This window comes from Lynx canadensis, chromosome D2 (genome assembly GCF_007474595.2).
Source record: "Lynx canadensis isolate LIC74 chromosome D2, mLynCan4.pri.v2, whole genome shotgun sequence".
Taxonomy (NCBI): Eukaryota; Metazoa; Chordata; class Mammalia; order Carnivora; family Felidae; genus Lynx; species Lynx canadensis.
The window spans coordinates 25,190,986-25,217,730 of NC_044313.2; the positions used below are offsets into that span (position 1 = coordinate 25,190,986).

At 38.2% G+C, this 26,745-nt stretch overlaps 1 protein-coding gene across 2 annotated transcripts in view; it reads left to right on the forward strand.

Annotated features, from left to right (window-relative positions):
• CFAP43 (cilia and flagella associated protein 43) overlaps nt 1-26,745 on the forward strand; it is a 121,429-nt gene that overhangs the window by 12,712 nt on the left and 81,972 nt on the right. The window contains exons 5-9 of one of the 2 annotated variants that reach the window (XM_030335032.1): nt 1,531-1,681; nt 7,916-8,075; nt 19,210-19,277; nt 21,253-21,384; nt 26,343-26,459. In XM_030335032.1, coding sequence (XP_030190892.1) covers nt 1,531-1,681; nt 7,916-8,075; nt 19,210-19,277; nt 21,253-21,384; nt 26,343-26,459 — 628 coding nt within the window. The remainder of the gene's footprint in view (nt 1-1,530; nt 1,682-7,915; nt 8,076-19,209; nt 19,278-21,252; nt 21,385-26,342; nt 26,460-26,745) is intronic. The other variant, XM_030335034.1, reaches the window with a different exon arrangement.

The window sequence follows — 26,745 nt, forward strand, 5'->3', positions numbered from 1 at the left end:
GTATATTTGAAAATGAATTCTTGATATTGGAGGTTGTAAAGGTAGCTAAATACAACCTACATGTACAGATGGTCCTTGACTTAGGATGGTTCTACTTAAGATTTTTTGACTTTGGGATGTTGTCAAAGTGATATACATTCAATAGAAACCATACTTTACATTTTGAATTTTGCCCTTTTCCCAGGCTGGAGATACATGGTACAATACTCTCACGATGCTAGGCAGTGGCAGCTGCGGCTTATAGTCAGCCATGTGATCACAGGGTAGATAACCTGTGCGCTGACCACCATCCCGCACCTTTACAACCATTCTGTTTTTTACCTTCATTATAATATTCAAGAAGTTACTTGAGATATTCAGCACTTCATTATAAAATAGACTTTGTGGGGGTGCCTGGGTGGCACAGTTGGTGAAACATCCAACTCTTGATCTCAGCTGAGGTTGTGATCTCACGGGTTCGTGAGTTCAAGCCCTGCATGGGGCTGTGTGCTGATGTCTGCTTGGGATTCTGTCTCTCCTTCTCTCTGCCCCTCCTCTCTCTCTCTCTCTCTCTCTCTCTCTCTCAAAATAAATAAATAAACATAAATAAATGAATGAATGAATAAATAAATGGCTTTGTGTTAGATGATTTTGCCCAACTGTAGGTTGGCAACTAATGTAGTTTCCCTAACTAATATAGGTGTTCTGAGTACATTTATGGGAGGGTAGACTAAACTATGATGTTCAGTAGATTAGATGTATGAAATTCATTTTGACTTAGGATATTTTCAACTTATGATGGCTTTATTGGGACATAACCCCATCATAAATCAAGGAAGATATGTACGTTTATTTTGGCCCACATTGATTTTTATTTGAATTGATTGCCAACATTTAATACTTGAGAGATTTCTCATAAATATCCAGATTATGATAGTCTTTCAAAATTCTGGAACCACAATTCTCAACAAACCCTCTTGGCTAGAACTGAGTGGCACCTACCACCTTTTGGAGGGAACACACTTTCCCATTTGCCACAGTCTCCCACCTGGCTACGCATCGCCTGCCTGACCCCTGCCTGTACAATCCCAGCTTTAGATATTAACTTTGAAAATTTTCAAAAATCCCTGTGTGCTTAATTTATAACTGCATTACTTGTCCTTTTGCGATATGTTTTTTTTTTTTTAACATTTATTTATTTTTGAGACAGAGACAGAGCATGAACAGGGGAGGGGCAGAGAGAGAGGGAGACACAGAATCTGAAACAGGCTCCAGGCTCTGAGCTGTCAGCACAGATCCCGACGTGGGGTTCGAACTCACAGACCGTGAGATCATGACCTGAGCTGAAGTCAGATGCTTAACCGACCAAGCCACCTAGGCGCCCTGCGATATGTATTTTTAAATCTACTATTTGGTGTTTATCTGGTTTGGTTGCGTGTTTGTTTTTTACAAGTTACATTACCTCCCCACCTTGTTTATCACCAATATGTAGTTGCTCCATCAGTGACTAGTTTTTGTTAATGATTATTCTGATTTCTCTTTTTCCTAAAGGTCAGTAAAACTACCTATGGAAGACGGGTCATTTTATAACGAAACAGATGTAATTTTCCCCACCTCGTTGCCCAAGGATCTTATCTATGGACCGGTGCTCCCACTGTCAGCCATTGCTGGGCTAGTAGGAGAAGAGGCAGAAACTTTCAGGGTAATTACCTGGCACCTCTTCCTGTTTGCCTATTTGATTCTCATAACCATCTCATGAGACATGCAAGATAGAGAGAAGATCATCCTGGGTTTTTAATACAGATTAGCCCTGGAGACCATGAGAAATGAAGTCTCTGGGAGGATGATGACTGGGAGGTTGGTTGACTGGGAGGATGATGACACTGATAATAGGAACAGAGAGCTGGGTCCTGATTTCATTTTTGGACATATTGAATTTGGGATGCTGGGAAGGCATCCAGATATAGGTGCCAGGTGGAAATTGGGCCATCAGACCTGTTGCTGGGGTGTAGAAGGCAGGGCTGGAAACACAGAAGCCAGAGTCATTACCACAGAGGGAATAGTGGAGGACTGGAGCAGGGGAGGGATGATAGAAAGGAGAGAAAGGGTGCCAGGCAAGACAGCCAGAGAGGAAACCGATTTGTTAAGAGTTGAGACTTAGTAGAAGAGTCTGAGAAAGAACAATCACAGAAGTAAGAACAGAGCCAAGAGAGAACAAGGCCATGGAAGAAAGTTTCTGAAGGGAGTTTGTTAACAGCTACACACTCATTCAAGTCAACATATATATCAAGCTTCTTCTATGTAGCAGGCACTGTTTTAGGCAATGGGATCACATGATGACCAACCAGGCATAATCCCGACCCTTTGGAGCTTATATTCTATCAGGGAGACAAAACAACAACAACAAATAAAGAGATACATTAAATCATTGCAAAATGTAATAATTATTATAATGGGAAAAATGGGGGAAGAGATGGAAGTGAGGAAGAGATTAACATGTGTTGGTCAAGGAAGGCCCCTGGGGAGATGACATTTACACTGAGACCTGAAGGACAAGGAGACTCAGTGCTACAAACAGGGTCAAGAGTGTTCAGTCAGAGGATACTGTAGGTACAAAGGCCCTGGGGGAAGAAAATAAATCAGTGTGTTTGAAGAGCGAAGATAACTTGTGGTGGCTACAGCACAGTAAATGAGGGGGATCTGCAGTTGTAGGTCAAGAGGTAGGCGGGGAGCTCACTCAAGGCCTTTGGCATGAAGGTAAGGAGCTCCGTTAGGCTAAGCCTAATGATTGTGTTAAAACTCCAAGCCAAGGATGAAGGAAGTGAAGCTCCCAAATGTTTTTGTCCACCAAAGAGAACTGAGATATAGATGTTAAAAATAATTCAACATGGTAATTAGTTTGTTAAAAATTTCTCGCCACCAAGAGAAAAGGTTGTGTATGCTCTTAGTGTTTCCTCTAAAGGATGACAATTATTCACTTTTTCAATACTGAAAACCACCAATTCCTTTTAAGAGGACAAATCCTAGCCTTAGAAATACAACCACGCTCAGCCACAGTGGGGCAGCAAAGTAAATACAAATAGATGAACCATCAGGGTTTACAACTTGAAAAAAATGTTTCTACGTTTAGTATTTGATGCCTAGAAACCCACATTTTCAACTATCTTGAATCTTTTCTTCTGCAGTAAAATTCTGTAGGAGCCCTCATCTTTCACATTTGCACCAGCAGGATGAACCCTACATAAAATATGTAAAATTCAGGCATCTGTCTTTATCATTTGAAAAATGCTATAAAATGCCTTCATTAAGTACTGAAATGTGGAGTCACCATTTTTTTAATGCTCATAATAAACAGACATCTTTGTTTCCTCGGACTTTTATACTCAGTGAATTTTAACCTTTTTTTTCTGAAAACAGAATTTTAATGCTAAAGTTTGACATTTTTATTTATTTTATTTTATTTATTTATTTTTGAGAGAGAGAGAGAGAGAGTGCATATGTGCACAGGGGAAGGGCAGTGAGAGAGGGAGAGAGAGAATCTTAAGCAGGCTGTGCGCTCTCAGCACAGAGCCCAATATGGTACTTGAACCCACGAACCATGAGATCATAACCTGAGCTGAAATCAAGAGTTGGACATTTAACAAACTGAGCCACCCAGGTGCTCCTAAAGTTCCACATTTTAAAATCACACAGGGAATATTAATAAAGCATGTACTTTACATTTATATTGGAAATTAAGCTTTCCAATATTTACTTTTTCATCTTATAGATAAGTAAGGTGAGAAAAATGGCTAAAACATTGATTAATGTCTATACAATGAGTGGAAGCATAACCAAAAATAGATCTCAAATGTCTTGATTCTTTTCCTTTGTTTGAATGACATTTCTTGTGACTTGGCTATCAACCAATGGCAAAGAAATCAGTAATGAATTGATCTGTATAAGAGGAGTCTTAAAAATTGATAAGCTATGAACTTTTGCAAAATTACAAACATTAAATACTACCATTATGTCTCTTGTAGCCAACATTATAGGCCTGCCTCACATTACACAACCTATTTAAGGCATGAGAAACAGTATCTAGCAGTACCGTAGGGGAAAATCAAAGGCAGATGTTATCTGGGCAGAAACTGGATCCAAGATAATGAATTTAATCTCAAGTGTCCAGTTTTCTTTTTCCATCTACCTTAAAAACAATAGAAGTAAGTAAATAGGAATTCCTTTTATAAACTCAAGTATTCTGAAACATATTTGGATGCTTACATTTTCTTTTTTCTTTTTTAATTTTTTTTAATGTTAATTTTTGAGAGAGACAGAGAGCACACAAGCAGGGGAGGGGCAGAGAGAGAGGGAAACACAGAATCTGAAGCAGGCTTCAGGCCCTTAGCTGTCAGCACAGTGCCCGACACAGGGCTCGAACCCACGAAACGTGAGATCATGACCTGTGCCGAAGTCAGAGGCTTAACCGACTGAGCCACCCAGACACCCCAGATGCTTACATTTTCTAAAGCAATATTGAGTTAGACTCAAAATTTTCATGTTCAGTCTTCAAGTGACCAAAATTTTTGATTTGTGATTCCAGAGAGCTGAAAAATGGGGTGGCATTACAACAAATATTTTTAAACACTATTTTCTTTTAAAATTTCAGAATTTTTAGAATTTAAAATTATTGCTTCTGCTCACATAATCCATATAATATCACATTCATTTTTCAATGGCACAGAACATATTTATTGATGAAGAGAGTAATAGAAAGACAAGCTCAGGTTTATCTTAAAGTAAGAAAAGCCACACACAATACTAGTTTAACATATTAAGGCCAGAAAACTCCAAGTTGTAATCCTCACTTTCCGTTGCATACCCATAGATTCACTGATGTGAGAACTAGATATGTGTGGGTTTTTAAAAGGTTTTTCAGCCCATTGCCATACCAGGTAAGAGTCTGTCCCTTTGTAATATATAGCCTAAGGTTAGATGTCATCAAGACAACCCAAGAAACTTTTAAATAATCGTGATTAAATAATGGCATTCAGTGAGTAACTCTTCCCTAGGAGTCAAATCTCAATTAGACACCACAAATGTGTCACTAATCAGCAGCAGTTTAATCCTTTTGAGTGGTTTTGCCCCCCCTTTTGGCCCATAGGGTGGCCAGATTATTAATCCAGTATTTATTTTTTAACAATCCAAGGCTATGAGGGCATGAAATAGATCAATCATTGACCAAAGTCAATATATCCTTATACCCTGATATATTGATTTTGGTCAATGATTGATTTATATATGCTTATACTCTGATATATTGACTTTGGTCATGATTGATCTATTTCATGCCCACCATTTGCAGCAACGTGGATGGAACTGGAGGGTATTATGCTAAGTGAAATAAGTCAATCAGAGAAAGATACCATATGTTTTCACTCATATGTGGATCTTGAGAAACTTAACAGAAGACCATGGGGGAGGGCAAGGAGAAAAAAAAGTTACAGAGAGGGAGGGAGGCAAGCCATAAGAGACTCTTGGATACTGAGAACAAACAGGTTTGATGGGGGGTGGGGGAGAGGGGAAAATGGGTGATGGGCATTGAGGAGGGCACTTGTTGGGATGAGCACTGGGTGTGGTATGGAAACCAATTTGACAATAAATTATATTAAAATATATATATCCTTTTAAAAAATTATCATGGTGACTGCTGCTATGTTGGATTTTTGCCTTAGTCATCAAGGTCCATTCCAAATGATAACTCTTTCTCCATACTTTGTTCACTCCACCAAAAAGAACCAATTGCTTTCTCATCAACACTCCTGTGATATTTAAACATTCCTCTGCTATAACCTATCATGTTTTCTGATTCTGATATTTGTTAATACTTCTTCCTCACCTAAGTGATCATCCTGTTGAGAAGAGGGATCCCTTAGGACTTGGCACAATGCCTGGTGTATCAGCAACATCCAATAAATGTTTAAATACAAGTTATGTAACAAATTTATGTCTGTTAGGAATCTAGTAGAAATACTTTGACAGCAGTATACCTGCTTTACCTTGGATCTACAAATCATTCCTAAATTAAAAGAACAGTATATACTACATTGTTCAAGTAATTGAGTATTTATTAGAAAGGTAGCTTGTATATATTGAGGAGTTTCTAATGGAAAAATTACTGTTTAATAGGTTTGCAGTATTCCCCAACTGTAGAACCTATTCCAACTTCTGCTTTATGTTTATCCACAGCGTTTGTCAACATATAATATTCTATATGGTTAACTTCTTAGCTTATTTTTATTCTGTTTCCCTTCACCAGGACATAAGCCCCATGAGGGCAGAGATTTGTGTGTGTGTGTGTGTCTGTTTTGTTCACTGCTACATCCCTGTGCCTAGAACAGTACCTGGAATGTAGTAAGTGTTTAATAAATATTTTTTAGATGAATTAAAAAGTCAATGAAAGAATGAAATAAACATGGAGGTCTCAAGGTATTCAAAAATTCTGTTAATTTGGCCAGTAGCTTATTAAAATTTTTTTCTGTTCCAATGGGTGTAAGGATCCTAAAGATAACAAAAACGTTACTTTCTAGCTAATGCAATTCTAAACAGTGCTATAGTATAACCAAAAGCTCAGACAGTAATAACTAAGTAAGTAAACTAGTATATTTGATTTGTTTAACTAGAAAGGAAGCAGTCCTGTGTTATGTATTCTGAATTCATAGTTTTAATCAGTGCTGTGGGGCATATGCCCAAAATAGCTGCCACAGCTGCCTTGACCTCCAGGAAGGAAAGCAGGGAGGCCTTAACTTATGAGGAGACCTGCTCTGTGCTGACAGAAGAGCGTGTCCCCTGTGGAACATGAGTATTTAAAGCTGCAGGGGCCATATTACTGAGGTATTACCGTCTAAGGCAGAGATCAACAAACTGTGGCCAGTTTTTATATGGCCCCAAGCTAAGAATAGTTTTTGCATTTTTTATTGGGGTGTTTAAAAAAAAATAAAAGGGATATGTGACAGAGACGTATGTGGTCCACAAAGCCTAAAATATTCACTACCTGGTCCTTTACAGGAAAAGTTTGCCTTAGATCCTTGGTCCATATTGTTCTTACTTCCCAAAGCCAGCTTTTCTTTTAGGCACATTCCATAGATGTTGTGTCTTTCTCTTTGAGTTTTTCATGGTATCAAAATCACATAGGATGTTTCATGAACCAAATTAGGCCACCAAAATCAAGCACGTGTCCTCTTTTCATTTCCCCTAAAACTATGCCAGAGGATCTGGGTCAACTTCTCCATGACCACTCAAGGAAAATCATATCTGTGCCCCCTGAAGAATCAGGAGGGTGAAATGATGGCAAAAGTTTTCCTCAGGGTGATTTTAGCCAGACAATGTCTTTCTTAGATTCGAGATAGCAAAAAAGTCTCCCAAGAAGCAGTGTAGGAGTTATTACTTAAAATTTTCATGAAACCCTGTGACACCAGAGCTCCAAATATGCTGGCAAGACCATCTTATATATTCTTAGTGAATTAAAATATAGAATGATAAGTGGAGCAAGGAATAGTAAGTTCACTTAGCTCTTGGCAAACAGGACCAATGAATTGAAAGGATATAAGTCCATATTCATTTGTTTCTTTCTGGAAGTTATTCTGTTGGGTATTTCTCTGGCTCTTAAGCCATGAATGTTGTCTCTCTCTCTCTTTCTTTTTTTTAATGTTTATTTATTTTTGAGAGAGAGAAAGAGAGACAGAGTGCAAGTGGGGGAGGGGCAGAGAGAGAGGGAGACACAGAATCCATAGCACACTCCAGGCTCTGAGCTGTCAGCACAGAGCCAGATGAGGGTCTCCGACTCACAGACTGCTAGATCATGACCTCAGCTCAAGTCCGCCGCTTAACTGAATGAGCCACCTGGTACCACAGCCATATATGTTGTTAACACAAGGTTTCTAATCTTTTCCTAAAGCCTAAAGACGATCTGTATCCTTTGCTTCACCCAACTATGCATTGCTGGACTCCAACAAATGACCTATACATTGGCTGTGAAGAGGGTCATCTTTTAATGGTTAATGCAGAAACCTTGAAGGTGACTATACTTAATAAGATAGAAGATACGACATCAAGGGGTGAGAAACTACTTTGTTTCGTTATTCCCAGAAATGTAGCCACTGGTGATGGTTTTACACTTGAAAATGGATGTTTGTTCCTTATTTTTCTCTTGCTTGGAGACCTCTTTGATTCTTTCTTTTCCTTTATCCCATAGTTAATTACCAAGTCTTGTGCATGTTCCTTCTAGCTAGTGTTCTATGCTCTGGGCATTCTGCTGCACTCTATGTGTATATTTCATGTAATCCTCAAAACAACGTTATAAAGAGATACATTTTCATCTCCATGAGAAAGATGAAAAAAACGTAAGCATTGAGAGATTAAGGAAAATTCCCAAATTCACATAACTGGTAAACTGTGGAACTAATACCTGAACACAAGCAATAAGACTTCGGAGTCCATTGGGGCACCTGTGTGGCTCAGCTGGTTAAGTGTCTAACTCTTTTTTTTTTCTTTAAGCTTATTTATTTTGAGAGAAAGAGAGAGTGCATGAGCAGGGTAGGGGCAGAGGGAGAGGGAGAGAGAGAGAATCCCAAGTAGGCTCCACACTGTTAGCACAGAGCCCAACATGGGGCTCAAATTCAGGAACCATGAGATCATGACCTGAGCCAAAACCAACATTCAGACACTTAACCGACTGAGACACCTAGGCACCCCAAGTGTCCAACACTTGATCTCAGCTCAGGTCTTCATCTCAGGGTCATGAAATCAAGCCCCACATTGGGCTCTGCACTGGACATGAAGCCTACTTAAAAGAACTTCAGAGTCCAAGTTATTTTATTTTATTATTTTTTAAATTTAAATCCAAGTTAGTTATCATTTAGTGTAATAATGACTTCAGGAATAGACTTTAGTGATTCATCACTTACATATAACACCCAGTGCGCATCCCAACAAGTGCCCTCCTTAATGCCCCTTGCCCATTTAACCCATATCCCCACCCAACACCCCACCAGCAACCCTCAGTTTGTTCTCTGTATTTAAGAGTCTCTTATGGTTTGTATCCCTCTCTGTTTTTATATTATTTTTGCTTCCCTTCCCTTATGTTCATCTGTTTTGTATCTTAAATTCCACACGAGTGAAGTCATATGATATTTGTCTTTCTCTGACTGACTTATGCCACTTAGTATAATACACTCTAGTTCCATCCTTGTTGTTACAAATTGTAAGATTTCATTCTTTTTTATTGCCAAGCAATATTCCATTGTATATATATATACCACATCTTCTTAATCCATTCATCCTTCAATGGACATTTGGGCTTTTTCCATATTTTGGCTATTCTCGATAGTGCTTCTATAAACATTGGGGTGCATGTGTCCCTTTGAATCAGCACAACTGTATCCCTTGGATAGATACCTAGTAGTGCAATTGCTGAGCCATAGGGTAGTTCTATTTTTAATTTTTTGAAGAACCTCCATACTGTTTTCCAGAGTGGCTGCACTGGAGTGCATTCCCACCAGGAGTACAAAAGCATTCTTTCTCCACATCCTCACCAACATCTGTTAATTTTAGCCATTCTGAGAGGTGTGAGGTGGTATCTCGTTGTGGGTTTGATTTCTGTTTCCCTGTTGATGAGTGATATTGAGCATCTTTTCATGTGTCTGTTAGCTATCTGGGTGTCGTCTTTGGAGAAATGTCTATTCGTGTCTTTTGGCCATTTCTTCCCTGGATTATTTGGTTTTTGGGGTGTTGAGTTTGATAAGTTCTTTATAGATTTTGTATACTAACTCTTTATCTGATATGTCATTTGCAAATATCTTTTCCCATTCTGTCAGTTGCCTTTTAGTTTTGCTGATTTTTTCCTTCACTTTTTATCTTGATGAGGTCCCAATAGTCCATTTTTGCTTTTGTTTACCTAGCCTCTGGAGATATGTCAAGTAAGAAGTTGCTGCGGCCAGGATCAAAGAGGTTTTTGCCTGTTTTCTCCTCGAGGATTTTGATGGCTTCCTGTATTACATTTAGGTCTTTTATCTGTTTCAAGGGTTTTTTTTTTTGTATATGGTATAAGAAAGTGGTTCATGTTCATTTTTCTGTGTGCTGCTGTCCAGTTTTCCCAGCACCATTTGCTGAAGAGACTGTCTTTTTTTCCACTGGATATTCTTTCCTGCTTTGTCAAAGATAAATTGGCCATACATTTGTGGGTCCATTTCTGAGTTCTCTATTCTGTTCCATTGATCTATGTGTCTGTTTTTGTGCCAGTACCACACTATCTTGATGATTATAGCTTTGTAATACAGCTTGAAGTCTGGAATTGTGATACCTCCAGGTTTGGTTTTGTTTTTCAGGATTGCTTTGGCTATTTGGGATTTTTTTCTGGTTCCATACAAATTTAGGATTGTTTGTTCCAGCCCTGTGAAGAATGCTGACATTATTTTGATAGGGAATGCCAGAGTTCAAGTTATTAGCTACTATGCTATATCCTTTCCCATACATATGCCTATTTTGTTTAATCAACAAATTATGCCCTTTCCTGCCCTCCACCCCTTTCAAGGCCTTTTTCCACAATGACCTCTTTTAAGTTCAACTGCCATCTTGAAAATTATCTTGTGTTCCTTGATTAGAATTTCTAAGAGAATTGGATTTATTTTCCTTAGATCTGATGTCCATTCCTGGTCCCATCAGCTGTGGCCAGGGTTGCCCTTAGTCACAGAAGCTAATGTCCACTCATTAGCTAGGTATAGACCTTTTGGGTCTAGGAGCTAGGTATAGACCTTTTGAGAAGGAAGACTGGTCATTGCGAGCTCCCCACTTTGTGCAATGCACTCTCCATTCCACTTATTCCACTCTCCATTCCTCTTATTATTTCACTTCTTGATTTCTGCAGCAACCTTAGGACTGACTTCATTGGCCTTAATCTACACTAACCCAAAGCAGGCATCTCATCCTTGCCAAACTGTCCTTCTTGAAGACCATTTCAATTTTTTTTAACGTTTATTTATTTTTAAGACAGAGACAGAGCATGAACAGGGGAGGGGCAGAGAGAGAGGGAGACACAGAATCTGAAACAGGCTCCAGGCTCTGAGCTGTCAGCACAGAGCCCAACACGGGGCTTGAACTCACGGACCGTGAGATCATGACCTGAGCCGAAGTCGGACGCTTAACCGACTGAGCCACCCAGGCGCCCCCTTGAAGACCATTTCAACATGCAATTCAGTGACTGTTTTGCCTTGATTCTACACTCTCTCTAATCTGATCCTACCTGCTCTATTTGTATTGTTTCCTTCTACTCCCCAGGTTGAGTTTTCTGATCTAGCCAGTAATTTCTTCCTGTCTTTTCACAGACATGCCTCCTAGCTCACCCTCTTGCCAATTTACTCTCTGAAATCTTGAGTTCCCAGCTCAATACCACCACCTACAGCAAGTTTCCCCTAGGACAGTGCCCCTCATCTACTCTTACTCCCATTCCCTGGCTTAGACTTCATTGAAGCCATTAGGTTTGACTTTCCTGCCCCAACCCTGGCTTCCTTTCACTGTCACCTGTACCCTCCAGGCTAAGTTCTCTTTAACCTTGCCTCCACAATGCCGTCTCATAGCTCTCTACAAAGTGAACCCCTTTTGTGGCCTGCCTTCCCAGTTCCAGCTTCTCCCACATAAGTCTTAGAGAAGTTCTCATTATTCCTGTGCTGCCTCCAAATTCTGCCTGCTGGCATTTGTAGTTATCTTTGTCTAAGATGCCCTTCTCTTCCTGGTCTACCTGATGAGGTCATCCTCGGTGGATCCTTCCCTGTCTTCACCCCAACCTTAGGGTGAAATTCAGTGACCCTGTATGGGATTCATTGAGACTTGCTCCCTTGGTAGAGCCTCATCCTGTGCTTTCACAGTGTCCCATGTGCATGTCTGTGTTTCCCACTAAACATCAATTCTTTGAAGTCAAGAACTGTGTTTTACTCATCCTTTGGCTCCAGAGTTAAATCCCAGAGATTGCTACAGATTAGCACCTATATGTTTTTTTAAAACAAATTCTTTTTTTAATTTAATTTTTTATTTTTTAAATTTATATCCAAATTAGTTAGCATATAGTGCAACAATGATTTCAGTAGATTCCTTAGTGCCTCTTACCCATTTAGCCCATACCCCCTCCCACAACCTCTCCAGTAACCCTCAGTTTGTTCTCCATATTTATGAGTCTTTTATGTTTTGCCCCCCTCCCTGTTTTTATATTATTTTTGTTTCCCTTCCCTTATGCTCATCTGTTTTGTCTCTTAAAGTCCTCATATGAGTGAAGTCGTATGATATTTGTCTTTCTCTGACTAATTTCACTTAGCATAATACCCTCCAGTTCCATCCACGTAGTTGCAAATGGCAAGATTTCACTCTTTTTGATTGACGAGTAGTACTCCATTGTATATATATACCACATCTTCTTTATCCATTCATCCATCGATGGACATTTGGGCTCTTTCCATACTTTGACTATTATTGATAGTGCTGCTATAAACATGGGGGTGCATGTGTCCCTTTGAAACAGTACACTTGTATCCCTTGGATAAATGCCTAGTAGTGCAATTGCTGAGTCATAGGGTAGTTCTATTTTTAGTTTTTTGAGGAACCTCCATACTGTTTTCCAGAGTGGCTACATCAGCTTGCATTACCACCAACAATGCAAAAGTGATCCTCTTTCTCCATATTCTTGCCAACATCTGTTGTTGCCTGAGTTGTTAATGTTAGCCATTCTGACAGGTCTAAGGTGGTATCTCATTGGGGTTTTGATTTGTATTTCCCTGATGATGAGTGATGTTGAGCATTTTTTCATGTGTCAGTTGGCCATCTGGATGTCTTCTTTGGAGAAGTGTCTATTCATGTCTTTTGCCCATTTCTTCACTGGATTATTTGTTTTTAGGGTGTTGAGTCTGATAAGTTCTTTATAGATTTTGGATACTAACTCTTTATCTGATATGTCGTTTGCAAATACTTTCTCCCATTCTGTTGGTTGCCTTTTAGTTTTGCTGATTGTTTCCTTCACTGTGCAGAAGCTTTTTATTTTGATGAGGTCCCAGTAGTTCATTTTTGCTTTTGTTTACCTTGCCTCTGGAGACGTGTTGAGTAAGAAGTTGCTGCGGCTAAGATCAAAGAGGTTTTTGCCTGTTTTCTCCTCGAGGATTTTGATGGCTTCCTGTCTGACATTTAGGTCTTTTTGAGTTTATTTTTGTGTATGATATAAGAAAGTGGTCCAGGTTCATTCTTCTGCATGTCGCTGTCCAGTTTTCCCAGCACCACTTGCTGAAGAAACTGTCTTTATTCCACTGGATATTCTTTTCTGCTTTGTCAAAGATTAGTTGGCCATACATTTGTGGGTCTATTTCTGGGTTCTCTATTCTGTTCCATTGATCTGAGTGTCTGTTCTTGTGCCCATACCATACTATCTTGATGATTACAGCTTTGTAGTATAACTTGAAGTCCGGGATTGTGATGCCTCCTGCTTTGGTTTTCTTTTTCAAGATTGCTTTGGCTATTCGGGGTATTTTCTGGTTCCATGCAAATTTTGGGATTATTTGTTCTAGCTCTGTGAAGAATGCTGGTGTTATTTTGATAGGGATTACATTGAATATATAGATTGCTTTAGGTAGTATTGACATTTTAACAATATTTGTTCTTCCTATCCAGGAGCATGGAATCTTTTTCCATTTTTTTTGTGTCTTCTTCAATTTCTTTCATAAGCTTTCTATAGTTTTCAGTGTATACATTCTTCACCTCTTTGGTTAGATTTATTCCCAAGTATTTTATGGTTTTTTGTGCCACTGTAAATGGGATCAATTCCTTGATTTCTCTTTCTGTCGCTTCATTGTTGGTGTATAGGAATGCAACTGATTTCTGTGCATTGATTTTATATCCTGCAACTTTGCTGAATTCATGAATCAATTCTAGCAGTTTTTGGGTGGAATATTTTGGGTTTTCCATATAGAGTATCATGTCATCTGTGAAGAGTGAAAGTTTGACTTCCTCCTGGCATCCTCCTCTTGGATGCCTCTTATTTCTTTGTGTTGTCTGATTGCAGAGGCTAAGAATACCAATACTATGTTGAATAACAGTGGTGAGAGTGGACATCCCTGTCTTGTTCCTGACCTTAGGGGGAAAGCTCTCAGTTTTTCTCCATTGAGGGTGATATTGGCATTGGGTCATTCATATATGGCTTTTATGATCTTGAGGTATGCTCCTTCTATCCCTACTTTCTTGAGGGTTTTTATCAAGAAAGGATGCTGTATTTTGTCAAATGCTTTTTCTGCATCTATTGAGAGGATCATATGGTTCTTGTCCTTTCTTTTATTGATGTGATGAATCATGTTAATTGTTTTGTGGATATTGAACCAGCCCTGCATCCCAGATATAAATCCCACTTGGTCATGGTGAATAATTCTTTTAATGTATTGTTGGATACGGTTGGCTAATATCTTGTTGAGGATTTTTGCATGCATGTTCATCAGGGAAATAGGTCTATAGTTCTCCTTTTTAGTGGGATCTGTGTCTAGTTTTGGAATCAAGGTAATGTTGGCTTCATAGAAAGAGTTTGGAAGTTTTCCTTCCGTTTCTATTATTTGGAACAGCTTCAAAGGAATAGATGTTAACTCTTCCTTAGATGTTTGGTAGAATTCCCCTGGAAAGCCATCTGGCCCTGAACTCTTGTTTTTTGAGAGATTTTTTTTAAAATTTTTTTTTAATGTTTATTTATTTTTGAGACAGAGACAGAGCATGAATGGGGGAGGGTCAGAGAGAGGGAGACACAGAATCTGAAACAGGCTCCAGGCTCTGAGCTGTCAGCACAGAGCTTGACGTGGGGCTTGAACTCACGGACCGCAAGATCATGACCTGAGCCGAAGTTGGCCACTTAACCAACTGAGCCACCCAGGCACCCCAGTTTTTTTATTACTAATTTGACTTCCTTACTGGTTATGGGTCTGTTCAAATTTTCTCCTTCTTTCTGTTTCAGTTGTGGTAGTTTATGTGTTTCTAGGAATTTGTCCATTTCTTCCAGGTTGCCCATTTTATTGGCGTATAATTGCTCATACTATTCTCTTATTATTGTTTTTATTTCTGCTGTGTTGGTTGTGATCTCTCCTCTTTCATTCTTCATTTTATTTATTTGGGTCCTTTCCTTTTTCTTTTTGATCAAACTGACTAGTGGTTTATCAATTTTGTTAATTCTTTCAAAGAACCAGCTTCTGGTTTCATTGATCTGTTCTACTGTTTTTTTGGTTTCGATAGCATCAATTTCTGCTCTAATCTTTATTATTTCCTGACTTCTGCTGGCTTTGGGTTTTATTTGCTGTTCTTTTTCCAGCTTCTTAAGGTATAAGATTAGGTTGTGTATCTGAGATATTTCTTCCTTCTTTAGGAAGGCCTGGATTGCTATATACTTTCCTCTTATGACCGCCCTTGCTGTGTCCTGGAGGTTTTGGGTTGTGATGTTATCATTTTAATTGGCTTCTATATACTTTTTAATTTCCTCTTTAACTTCTTGGTTAGCCCGTTCATTCTTTAGTACGATGTTCTTCAGTCTCCAAGTATGTGTTATCTTTCCAATTTTTTCTTGTGGTTGATTTTGAATTTCATAGCATTGTGGTCTGAAAATATGCACAGTATGATCTTGATCTTTTTGTACTTGCTGAGGGCTGATTTGTGTCCCAGTATATGGTCTATTCTGGAGAACGTTCCATGTGCACTGGAGAAGAATGTGTATTCTGCTGTTTTAGGATGAAATGTTCTGAATATATCTATTAAATCCATCTGGTCCAGTGTGTCCTTCAAAGCCGTTGTTTCCTTGTTGATTTTTTGATTAGATAATCTGTCCATTGCTGTGAGTGGGTGTTGAAGTCTCCTACTCTTTTTTTTTTTTTAATTTTTTTTTAACGTTTATTTATTTTTGAGACAGAGACAGAGCATGAATGGGGGAGGGTCAGAGAGAGGGAGACACAGAATCTGAAACAGGCTCCAGGCTCTGAGCTGTCAGCACAGAGCCCGACGTGGGGCTCGAACTCACAGACTGCAAGATCATGACCTGAGCCGAAGTCGGCCACTTAACTGACTGAGCCACCCAGGTGCCCCGAAGTCTCCTACTCTTATGGTATTACTATCAATGAGTTTCTTTATGTTTGTGATTAATTGATTTATATATTTGGGGGCTGCTACATTTGGCGCATAAATGTTTACAAGTGTTAGGTCTTCTTGGTGGATAGACCCCTTGATTATGATATAATGCCCTTCTGCATCTCTTGATACAGTCTTTATTTTAAAGTCTAGATTGTCTGATATAAGTATGGCTACTCTGGCTTTCTTTTGGTGACCATTAGTATGATAGATGGTTTCTCCATCCCCTTATTTTCAATCTGAAGGTGTCTTTAGGTCTAAAGTGGGTCTCTTGTAAACAGCATGTAGATGGATCTTGTTTTCTTATCCATTCTCTTACCCTTTGTCTTTTGATTGGAGCATTGAGTCCATTGACATTTAGAGTGAGTACTGAAAGACATGAATTTATTGCCATTATGATGCTTGTGGAGTTGGAGTTTCTGGTGGTGTATTCTGGTCCTTTCTAATCTTTGTTGCTTATGGTATGTATGTATGTATGTATGTATGTATGTATGTATGTATATATGTATTTATATTTTCATCTTTTCTCCCCTCAGAGAGTTTCCCTTAAAATTTCTTGCAGGGTTGGTTTGGTCGTCACAAACTCCTTTAATTTTTGTTTGTCTGGGAAACTTTTTATCTCTCCTTCTATTTTGAATGACAGCCTTGCTGGATAAAGAATTCTTGGTTGCATATTTTTCTGTTCAGCAAAATGAATATATCCTGCCACTCCTTTCTGGCTTGCCAAGTTTCTGTGGGTAGGTCTACTGCAAACCTGCTCTGTCTTCCCTTGTATGTTAGGGACTTTTTTTCCCTTGCTGCTTTCATGATTCTCTCCTTGCCTGAGTATTTTGTGAATTTGACTATGATATGCCTTATTGATGGTCGGTTTTTGTTGAATCTAATGGGGGTCCTCTGTGCTTCCTGGATTTTGATGTCTCTGTCTTTCCCCAGGTTAGGAAAATTTTCTGCTATGATTTGCTCACATAACCCTTCTACCCCTATTTCTCTCTCTTCCTCTTCTGGGACCCCTATGATTCTGATGTTGTTCCTTTTTAATGAGTCACTGATTTCTCTAATTCTTAAATCATCATCTTTTGCTTTAATGTCTCTTTTTTTTTTTTTTCTGCTTCGTTATTCTCCATAAGTTTGTCCTCTATATCACTGATTCTCTGTTCTGCATCATCCATCCTTCCTTCCATGGCATCCATCCATGATTGCAGCTCAGTTATAGCATTTTTTATTTCACCCTGACTAGTTTTTACTTCTTTTATCTCCTCAGAAAAGGATTCTCATCTACTTTCGATTCCAACTAGTATTCTTATTATCATGATTCTAAATTCTGGTTTAGACATCTTGCTTGTATCTGTGTTGGTTAAATCCCTGGCTGTCATTTCTTTGTGCTTTTTCTTTTGGGGTGAATTCCTACTGAATTGTGTGGTTCAGGTTGTGCAGATTGTTGTGTTAATCCTCAAATCAGTTTCCTAGGTGTGCAGGATGGCTTAGTGTCGGTCTGGCTGTATTTCATGGATGCAAGACACACAAAAAACTTCCATGCTGTTCCACAATCTTGGCTCCTCCCTTTTAAAATGAACTCTAAAGCAATGTTCTTCATTTCCAAACTGTTGTCACATTTGTAATATGTTATACAAAATTTAGGACTTAATCATGCGTAGTCTTGTATTGTTCACTATTTCCTTCTTGCATACTATTCCTAATAATTTTCATGGTATATTATAAATGCTTTCATATAAATATTTGCCTAGCCTCTACAATGTGTAAGATACCACACAAAGTGCCTCAGAGGTGACATAAGTGGCAAATATATGATTTTGTAATATCTACCCTTAAGAGATTTCTATTTTATTGAAGAGAATTAAACAAGTAGACAATTACATCCAGGTAGACTAAGATAATTTCATTAAAGAGAAATTTCACCAATTGCTATGTGAATTCAAATGAGGGAAACAGGCCATGTTAAGTCATTTTGAAGGTGACATTTGAAATGGCCGTTGAAGTTTGGGTTGTCACAAGCAGAGATGAGGGTAGGTGGAGTTTCTGGCAATGGTATCTGCATAGACAAGGAAAACTGGGGAAGGTTGTGATACAAGAAGTGGTCCAGTTTGTCTGAAAGCATTGAGTGTTACACAGAGCTAGTGGGGAACAAACGGACATGTATACCATGTCTGACCTTGAATGTCCAGCTAAGGTGTTTCTACTTAATTGAGCTGACAGTGGGCAGACATCAAAAACTCCTGACTGGTGATGTACCCTAACTGGAATTGTGCATGGGAAGATTAGTTTAGCCATAATTCAGAAAAGGATAATCCTAGAAGGTGGCTCTAAGCATCAGGTACCTAGGCCAGGCCAGGAGTCATAAGAATCTCGGATCCAGGGGCACCCGGATTGGAAAAGAAGGAACTATGGGGAGGTGAATAGTCTTTGAAGGAAAGGGCAGTATGCTTCTTAGCATCTGGCAAAATGCCAAGCATGTAACAGTAAAAAAGTAATTTGATGGATGCTGTATGGGCTTTTGATCTTATAGTTGTCATGGTTTATCTACATAAAAGGCAATACACTTTTGTTATTCCCCCCCCCCCAAGGGCAATATGTTATTAATAACATTTGTTCCTATAGAACATTTTTCTTTTTACTTTCTTTTTATCCTTTTTTGTTTATTTACTGAGATATGAATTTACATACCATAAAATGTACAAACCTTAAGTATGCAGCTTGATAATAACTTAGGTTTCATTTTATTTGTTTTTTCCTGGCATCTTAAAATCTCTGACAACGCTTCCCTAGAATAAGAAAGTGCATTTGCTATATAATTCTACAGTGTTAGTTACACAGACCTGATGATACAGAACTTTAAAAAAATTCCTGTGATTTACATTAGTAATCAATGCTGAGCATCTTTTATGATTCATTGCTTGGGAGGCATTATAGCACATATTCTGATAGAAAGCTGACTTTTGGTAAGGATTACAAAGAAAGGACTAGTACTAGGAAAGAAAATGAAATTAATTGCTTTGTACTGCACTTTTAAATATGTGTCACCTGTTTTACCTTGTTTTTCTTTGCCAAAAGAGGGATGTCATCTGATTAATCCAGTCACCATGGCATATCAGAAGGGAGGCGTGCTGATTTCTGGAATTGTAATGTATTTTTTCTTCAAAATTAATTGCTTTCAAGAGTATATATAGCTTCCATTTGTTGCCACTTACTATTATGAGCCATAATTTGGGACAACAGGTTCTGTCTGATTATTAATTAAAATTATTCCCTTTTTGGATGCTTGCTATTATAAAACTTTTTATATGAAGAATGTTTTAAATATATATAAAAGTAGAACAGTATAATGAACTGCCGTGTATCTAGACTATTGCAAATAATCAAAAATAGAGTTAAAAACTCCAAGTCCCCCAGAACACCTAATTAATATCTGTCACCCAACTTCATGCCTGTTTGTGCACTTAACATCTTAGGTTGTCAGATACACATGGAACCTTTTGTCTAAGCTTCAGCTTACCTTCTTGTGCATACCCAGTTAGCTTACATGTATCAGATTGTTATTGTTCATATTAGAGTTAGCATTAATGACCTACATTTACTTGGTGCTTATTTGGTGCCAGGCGTCATGCTAAGTGCTTTCCTTGTATTATCTTACTGGTTTTTGTAATAACCCTATCAAGTAGGAACTATTGACATCCTCCTTATACAGAGGAAGGAGCCAAGCCTTACAGAGTTCACCAGCCAGTAAATGTGGTAGTTGAGGCTTGAACCCAGGTGTGTCAAACTCCAGAGTTTTTGCTATCATTTATTAGAGCACACAGTCTCAGTTAAGTATGAAAAGGGCTCAGACCACATTGCTTTTCTGTGGTATTGTAATTAGTGCTAAGGTTTGGAGCCAACCTACACTAAAGTCTCAGCTCTACTGGTTGATGTCCCAAGACTGCTGTTAGCTTTGTCTCTTCCATTGCCAGAGATCACATTTCCAGGACCCTGAGGGTAGTTAGGCAAGGATGTCAGGGTGAAAGATGTAGCTCCACCAATGAGAAGCAGTTTGGAGCTCATACACCTACACTCAGTTGATAATCACCCCACCAACCTTGCAACAGACTATTCCCACTCCCTCACCTCCTACATTTAGTTTGCATTTATAGCCTTTTCTGGCTCTGTCCTTCTCAAGCCCATCCTTGGCATTTTTAAAAACCTAGTTTAGGGGTTTTTAACTACTAACTGGCTGGCTCAGTTAGTAGAGCCTGTGACTCTTGATGTCAGGGTTGTGAGTTCAAGCCCCACATTGGGTAGAGAGATTATTTTTAAAATAAAATTAAAAAAAAAAAAACACTAGTTTAAAAGAGTGGTGGGAGCATCTGCTCCATGAATTATGGAGAATGATGATGAGTTTGGAGAAAACACCTTGCGTGTTTTATCCCCCAGGTCTTAAGTATCTGAATCCAGCCATCTCACCAATCCATTTATTTTAGTTATAGTGGGATCTAATCTAGAAATGATGAATGAATTTGTCCAAAGTCTCTTCACTACTGTAAAAATAACTCAAATTCATCTTGAGAATAGTTAAATTAACCTAAGTCTGTTTACAACCAACCAACCCATTTTTACTGGGTACTAGCACTGTGAGAGGAACTCGAAGGGAAGATATAAAGGAAATAAACACCACATGCCCTACCTTTGAATCATTTAGGGAGAAAAGAAATACGCATAATAGTGATTAAATAATTACATTAAGGCTAGTGTTCCTTGAAGTAAGGAGACTGCTATACATAAGCCATATGATAAACTGCTTCATTTGCCCCACCTCCTATATAATGAAGAATTTGGTAAAAAAGATAGATGCTAGAGGAGTTCAAAGAAAGGGGAGATCAGTAAAATTTTAGGTCACAAAATTTTGTGTCACAAAAGAAATAAAATTGACACTAGGCCAGGAAAGATGGTTAAAAGTTGCCTAAATAAAGAGGGCATTCTAGATAATGTAAACGTTGATGATGATTCCAAAATAAACTGTGGACGGTAGCCAATATGTTTTAGCTCATTTGACATGAAAAGTATACATGCATTGACTGAGGCTGATTTTCTGTGTTTATCTCATTGTTTTTTGGTCTCTAGGATGGCTTTGTGTATTCTTTTATTATTAAAGATTTACATTACAAAATAGAGGATTTTCTTCAGGTTGAAGAGCCTGTGGAACATATGATGTTTTCTCCAAGTTACCAAATGTTGCTGATTCAAACAGAGAAGGTATGCTAGATGGCATTTCTTGATGTATAATTTTCAAATATTGTTATTATTATTATCATTGCACTCCAAGAATGACAAGCATAGTGCTGCATAGTGATACTCTACTAGTCGTGACCCCTTAGGTTACAAATGAAAAAATACCCAACTTAAAAGGCCTAAATACCAAAAGGTTTTTTTGTTGTTGTTGTTGTTGTTACTGTTCATTTGTTTGTTTTTGTACATGTAACTAAAAGGGCAAGCCCATGAATTCAGAGGCTCCCATGATGCTGCTGGCCTTGTTTTGTGGCCATATCTTGGCTCTGTTTCCTCTCTGCTGTCACCTTTTCCATGCAGACTCTTTCCTGAGATGTCAAGGGGGCCTCCTGCAACTCCAGTTTATGTTTCTACCTTCATGGTGACCCTAGTGGAAAGACATCAGCTGGGAAAAAATGTCCTGGAATTTAGACTCATTGTACTTACTTGGGTCACATCTCTACCCCTGTGGCAATTACTATGTCCAGGAGAATTCTAAGCTGTCATTGATCAGGCCTGTCACATGCCTACCCTTGAACCCTGGGTAGAGTCAACCCAACCAAACATGGATTGAGATTGGGGTCATGGATGGTTCTGTAAGGGAAGGAGAGAAGAGGAGTAAATGCAGGATAAAACCAAATGTCTACCTCAATTATACTGTTAGAACAGCTCCGAATTAGTGGAATGACCCTCAACAGTCAGGATTAGCAGCAGTTTATATTTTTAGGCAATGGCCTTAGATGGATTACAAAAAAAGACCAATGATTTTCTACCTAAAAGAAACTTAAATTTAAATATGGAAAGATTTCACTTTCTGGTAAATATCTGAAGTTAAAACAATTATGCTAACTATGTTTTCATAAATACAGTTTTAACAAATAAATGACAAACCTAAAATATCTATGGAGAACAGGAAACAATAAAAGACATAACATAACAGGGGCGCCTTGGTGGCTCAGTCAGTTAAGCGTCTGACTTCAGCTCAGGTCATGATCTCACGGTTTGTGAGTTCGAGCCCCATGTTGCGCTCTGTGCTGACAGCTCAGAGCCTGGAGCCTGCTTCGGATTCTGTGTCTCCCTGTCTCTCTGCCTCTCCCCCACTTGTGCTCTGTCTGTCTGTCTGTCTGTCTCTCTCTCTCAAAAATAAATAAAATGTAAAAAAAAAAAATTTTTAAAAAGACATAACATAACAGAAGAGAGAAAGACTGAAATAAAAATTCTAAAAGAGAAAAATACACTAACAAAGTAAAAATTAAATGACTATGTCTGACAAAAGATTGGACATAGCCAAACAGAGAATTCATGAACTGGAAGACAGAGCAGAAGTTATCCAGAAGGTAGCTTAGAGATGCAAAAGGATAGGATATACAGAAGGGAGAGTAAGAGACATGAATGATACAGTGAAAAATTCTAACATATGCTTAATTGGAATCCCAGAGAGGAGAGAGAGTGAGGCAGAGACAATATTTAAAGAGATATTTTTAAAAAAGAGATTTTCTAGACTGATTAAAGACATGAATTTACAGATTCAAGAGGACCAGTGAATCTCAAGCAGAATACATAAAAGATATCCACACTTAGACTTAACAAAGTGAAATTCATGAAAACCAAAGGCAGAGAAAATCTTAAAAGCAATCAGAGAGAGAAACAGATTATTTCAAGAAATTTCAATTAGACTAACAGCTGACTTCTCTGTGGCAATAATGTAAGTAAGGAATAGTGAAATGCTATCTTCCATATATAGCAAGGGTCAGCAAACTATTGCCCTGTAAGCCCAAACCAGCCTGCTGCTTGTTTTTATAAATCAAGTTTTATTGGAACACAGTGACACCCATTCATTTATGTATTGTCTATGGCTGCTTTCACACTGCAATGGTAGAATGAAGTCATTGTGAGAGATCACATGGCCTGCAAAGCCTAAGATATTTACTTTGTGTCCCTTTATAGAAAAAGTATGCTGACCCCTGATGTAGTGAAATGAGGTAACTACCACCCGGAATTCTACACCCAGTGAAAGTACTTTTCAGTATAGGGTTGAAAAAAAGCATTTTTAGACACTCCAAAACTGACTGTAAGCAGCAGACCATCACTAGAGAAAATTCTAAAGAATGTACTTCAAGCGGGAGGAAAATGATCCCAGATGGAAGTATTGTGTTATAAGAATGAATAGCAGTAAATGTGTAGAGAAATGTAAATGAACACTGCCTAACAGCAAAAATAATGTGAAGTTAGGTTTAGAAATAACATTGAATTAAAATCCTAGACAACAATAATGTAAACTGGAGGGCAAGGAGTAAATGGAATAAAGTGTTTCAATTTCATTGTTTACTTTCCCAGGCAGAAAGTAAGGTTTTAAGTAACCTTGTGGTGTTTATAAATTAGGTTTACATGTTGTAACTTCTTTTTTTTTTTTTACATTTATTTATTTTTGATAGAGACAAAGCACAAGTCGGGGTGGGGGGAGACAGAGAGAGAAGGAGACACAGAATCTGAAGCAGGCTTCAGGCTGCGAGCTGTCAACACAGAGCCTGATGCGGGGCTCGAACTCACGAACCGTGAGATCATGACCTGAGCCAAAGTCAGACGTTTAACCAACTGAGCCACCCAGGCACCCATACATGTTGTAGCTTCTAAGGTAACCACCAAAAGATCTGAAACAGTAGATGAAATTTCTACACTATAGATGGAGAAAGTGAAATACTTTTTTTAAAAGAGCAACCCAAAACAAGGTAAGAAGAGAAAAAGAAACAAGTAAGAAAGTAGAAAGCATAAATTAAAATGTAATATTTAAACTCATATATATTAGTAATTACAATAAAAGTAAAACAATATTAGTAATTACAATAAAAGTAAAACAATAATTGATTTACTTAAAAGGCAAAGGTTACAATACCGAATTAAAAAAAAATACAAAACCCAATTATGCACTGTTTACAAGTGACACAGCTAAAGCATAAGCATACAGTGAGATTGAAAGTAAATAAAAGTTTTTTAGGGGCACCTGGGTGGCTCAGTCGGTTAAGCGTCTGACTTCAGCTCAGGTGGTGATCTCACAGTCTGTAAGGTCGAGCCCCACGTTGGGCTCTGTGCTGACAGTTCAGAGCCTGGAGCCTGCTTCAGATTCTGTATCTCCCTCTCTCTCTAACCTTCCCCTGCTCATGCTCTGTCTTTCTCTGTCTCAAAAATAAATAAAAACATTAACAAAATTTAGAAAGTAAATAAAAGTTTTTAAAAATACAGTAACATTGAAAGTAAATTTAAAAATTAAAAGTAAGTAAAATTAAGACAGAAAAAGATCTAACATGCAAACATTAACAACAACAAAAAAGCCAGTGGTGATATATTTATTAGGCAAAAATCATTACTGAAGACAAATGGACTTATTTCAAGAATAGTAAAAGGTTAAATTCACCAGGAATATATAAACATTAAAAAAAAAACATATGTACTAAATAAAATAGTCCCAAAATATATAAAGCAAAATGTGGCAAAATGACAAGGAGAAGCAAAGTCATAATCTCAATGGGACACCTTAATACACTTTTCTCAGTACAGGATAGAGTAAACTGTATCCCCAACATAGCAGCCAAAGTGAGAACAACTGTTGTGTTTACTCTTCAGAACCCTCCAGTGATTTCCCATGTTCTTCTGACTAAGAGCCAAAATCCTCACTGTGCTTTACAAGGCTCTTCATGATACGGGTTCTGTTCTCACTGGGCCTTGTCTCCCCCTGCTCTGCTTCTTGTTCATCCTGTTCCAGTCATGCTGGCAATCATGCTGTTTTCTTTAACTCCCAAGGCATGTTCCCCCTTCACGGTCTTTGCACTGGCTGTTCTCTCTGTTTGGAATGCTCTTCCCACAGAATGCACATGAATCCTTTTTTTCCTCATTTCCTTCAAGTCTTTTCTCTAAAGTTACCTCAATAAAGCCTTCCTTGGCTACTCAGTTGAAAATCCCACTCTCTTATCATGTCTTACCTTCTTTCCCTGCTTTATATTTTTGAGTCTTACAAGTACTGCTGTTTAACTTACAATATATCCTATTTAGATACCTTGTCTATTGTCTGAATGCCCCAGCAGAATGTAAGCTCCATGAGGGCAGGGAATTTTGCCTGTTTTGTCCTCTGCTATCGTCCCAGCATGCAGAGCCATGCCAGGCCAGTGTATCCATTCAATATTTGCTGAAGGAATGAATGAAAATTAAAACCAGTAAGTATCTATCAAATTTAGACTCTACAGAATTGTATTTTTTAGACCAACAAGAACAGGAGTATTCATGTTTAACTCAAGGAAATGTGAAGAACTCGTCTTCAGTTGAAAGCCGATTTCTTATTGCTAGTTAAGTGGCTCTACCATATTACAGTTACTTGGCAGAGAGTCATAACTTACAGGATAGATTTTTTTTTGAGAGGTGAATTTGGCAGCTGAGAACGATAAATAAGTCATAAAGTAACAGCTTCAGCCCCACCTCCACAATTTCCACAAAGGCTTATTTAAAAGTTTTTATCAGTGCCCACCACCGTCTAGTATGTGATTAAGACTTACTCGTTCACCATAACAATTTTTCTGGTTTTCCACATTTCACAAATTTTTTGTATAAATATTTTTGAAGTCAGGAAGAAGTGTTATGTTTTATACCTTAAAAAACGAATGCTTGGAATTGGAGAAAAGAAGAAAGTCCTATTTGTTGATTATTTTAAATGATGTGTGAGTGAATGAATCAATCAATAAACAAATTAAGCATCTAGATTTTAAGCTCTTCAAGGTCAAGGCCTTACTGGAGTTGATCTCTAATTTCCCTTCACCTATTCCCACACAGTGCCTTGCTCATAGTAGGCATTTAATAAATAGTTGCTGAACTGCACACACAACAATTACATCATATTTCTTTTTCTTTTCTTTCTTTCTTTCTTTCTTTGTTTTTTTTTTTTTTGGTATATTTAACAGGGATCCATTTATATTTACACTTTTGGTGAGGAGCCAACCTTTAATAGAGTCCTAGAGGCTTGTGATGGGAAATTTCAGGCAATTGACTTTATCTCACCTGGAAATGAATACTGCATGGTAAGGAATATTTTAGCATTTCATGGTAGGATTTAAAGATAAGATTTTGGAAGTTTATGTGCAACCTTATACAAATAGGAGCCAGAGGGTATTAAGGATGTGGTAGAAATGCCAACCACTTCCATCACTGAATGTCCTCCCCAGTTAGAATGACATCATTATATTTTGACTTCATAACATTAAGTCTCTGAAAACATCCAGAGCAATTAAAATCTGAGGAGTCGGCGCGCTTGGGTGGCTCAGTCAGTTAAGCCTATGACTTCGGCCCCACTCATGCTCTATCTCT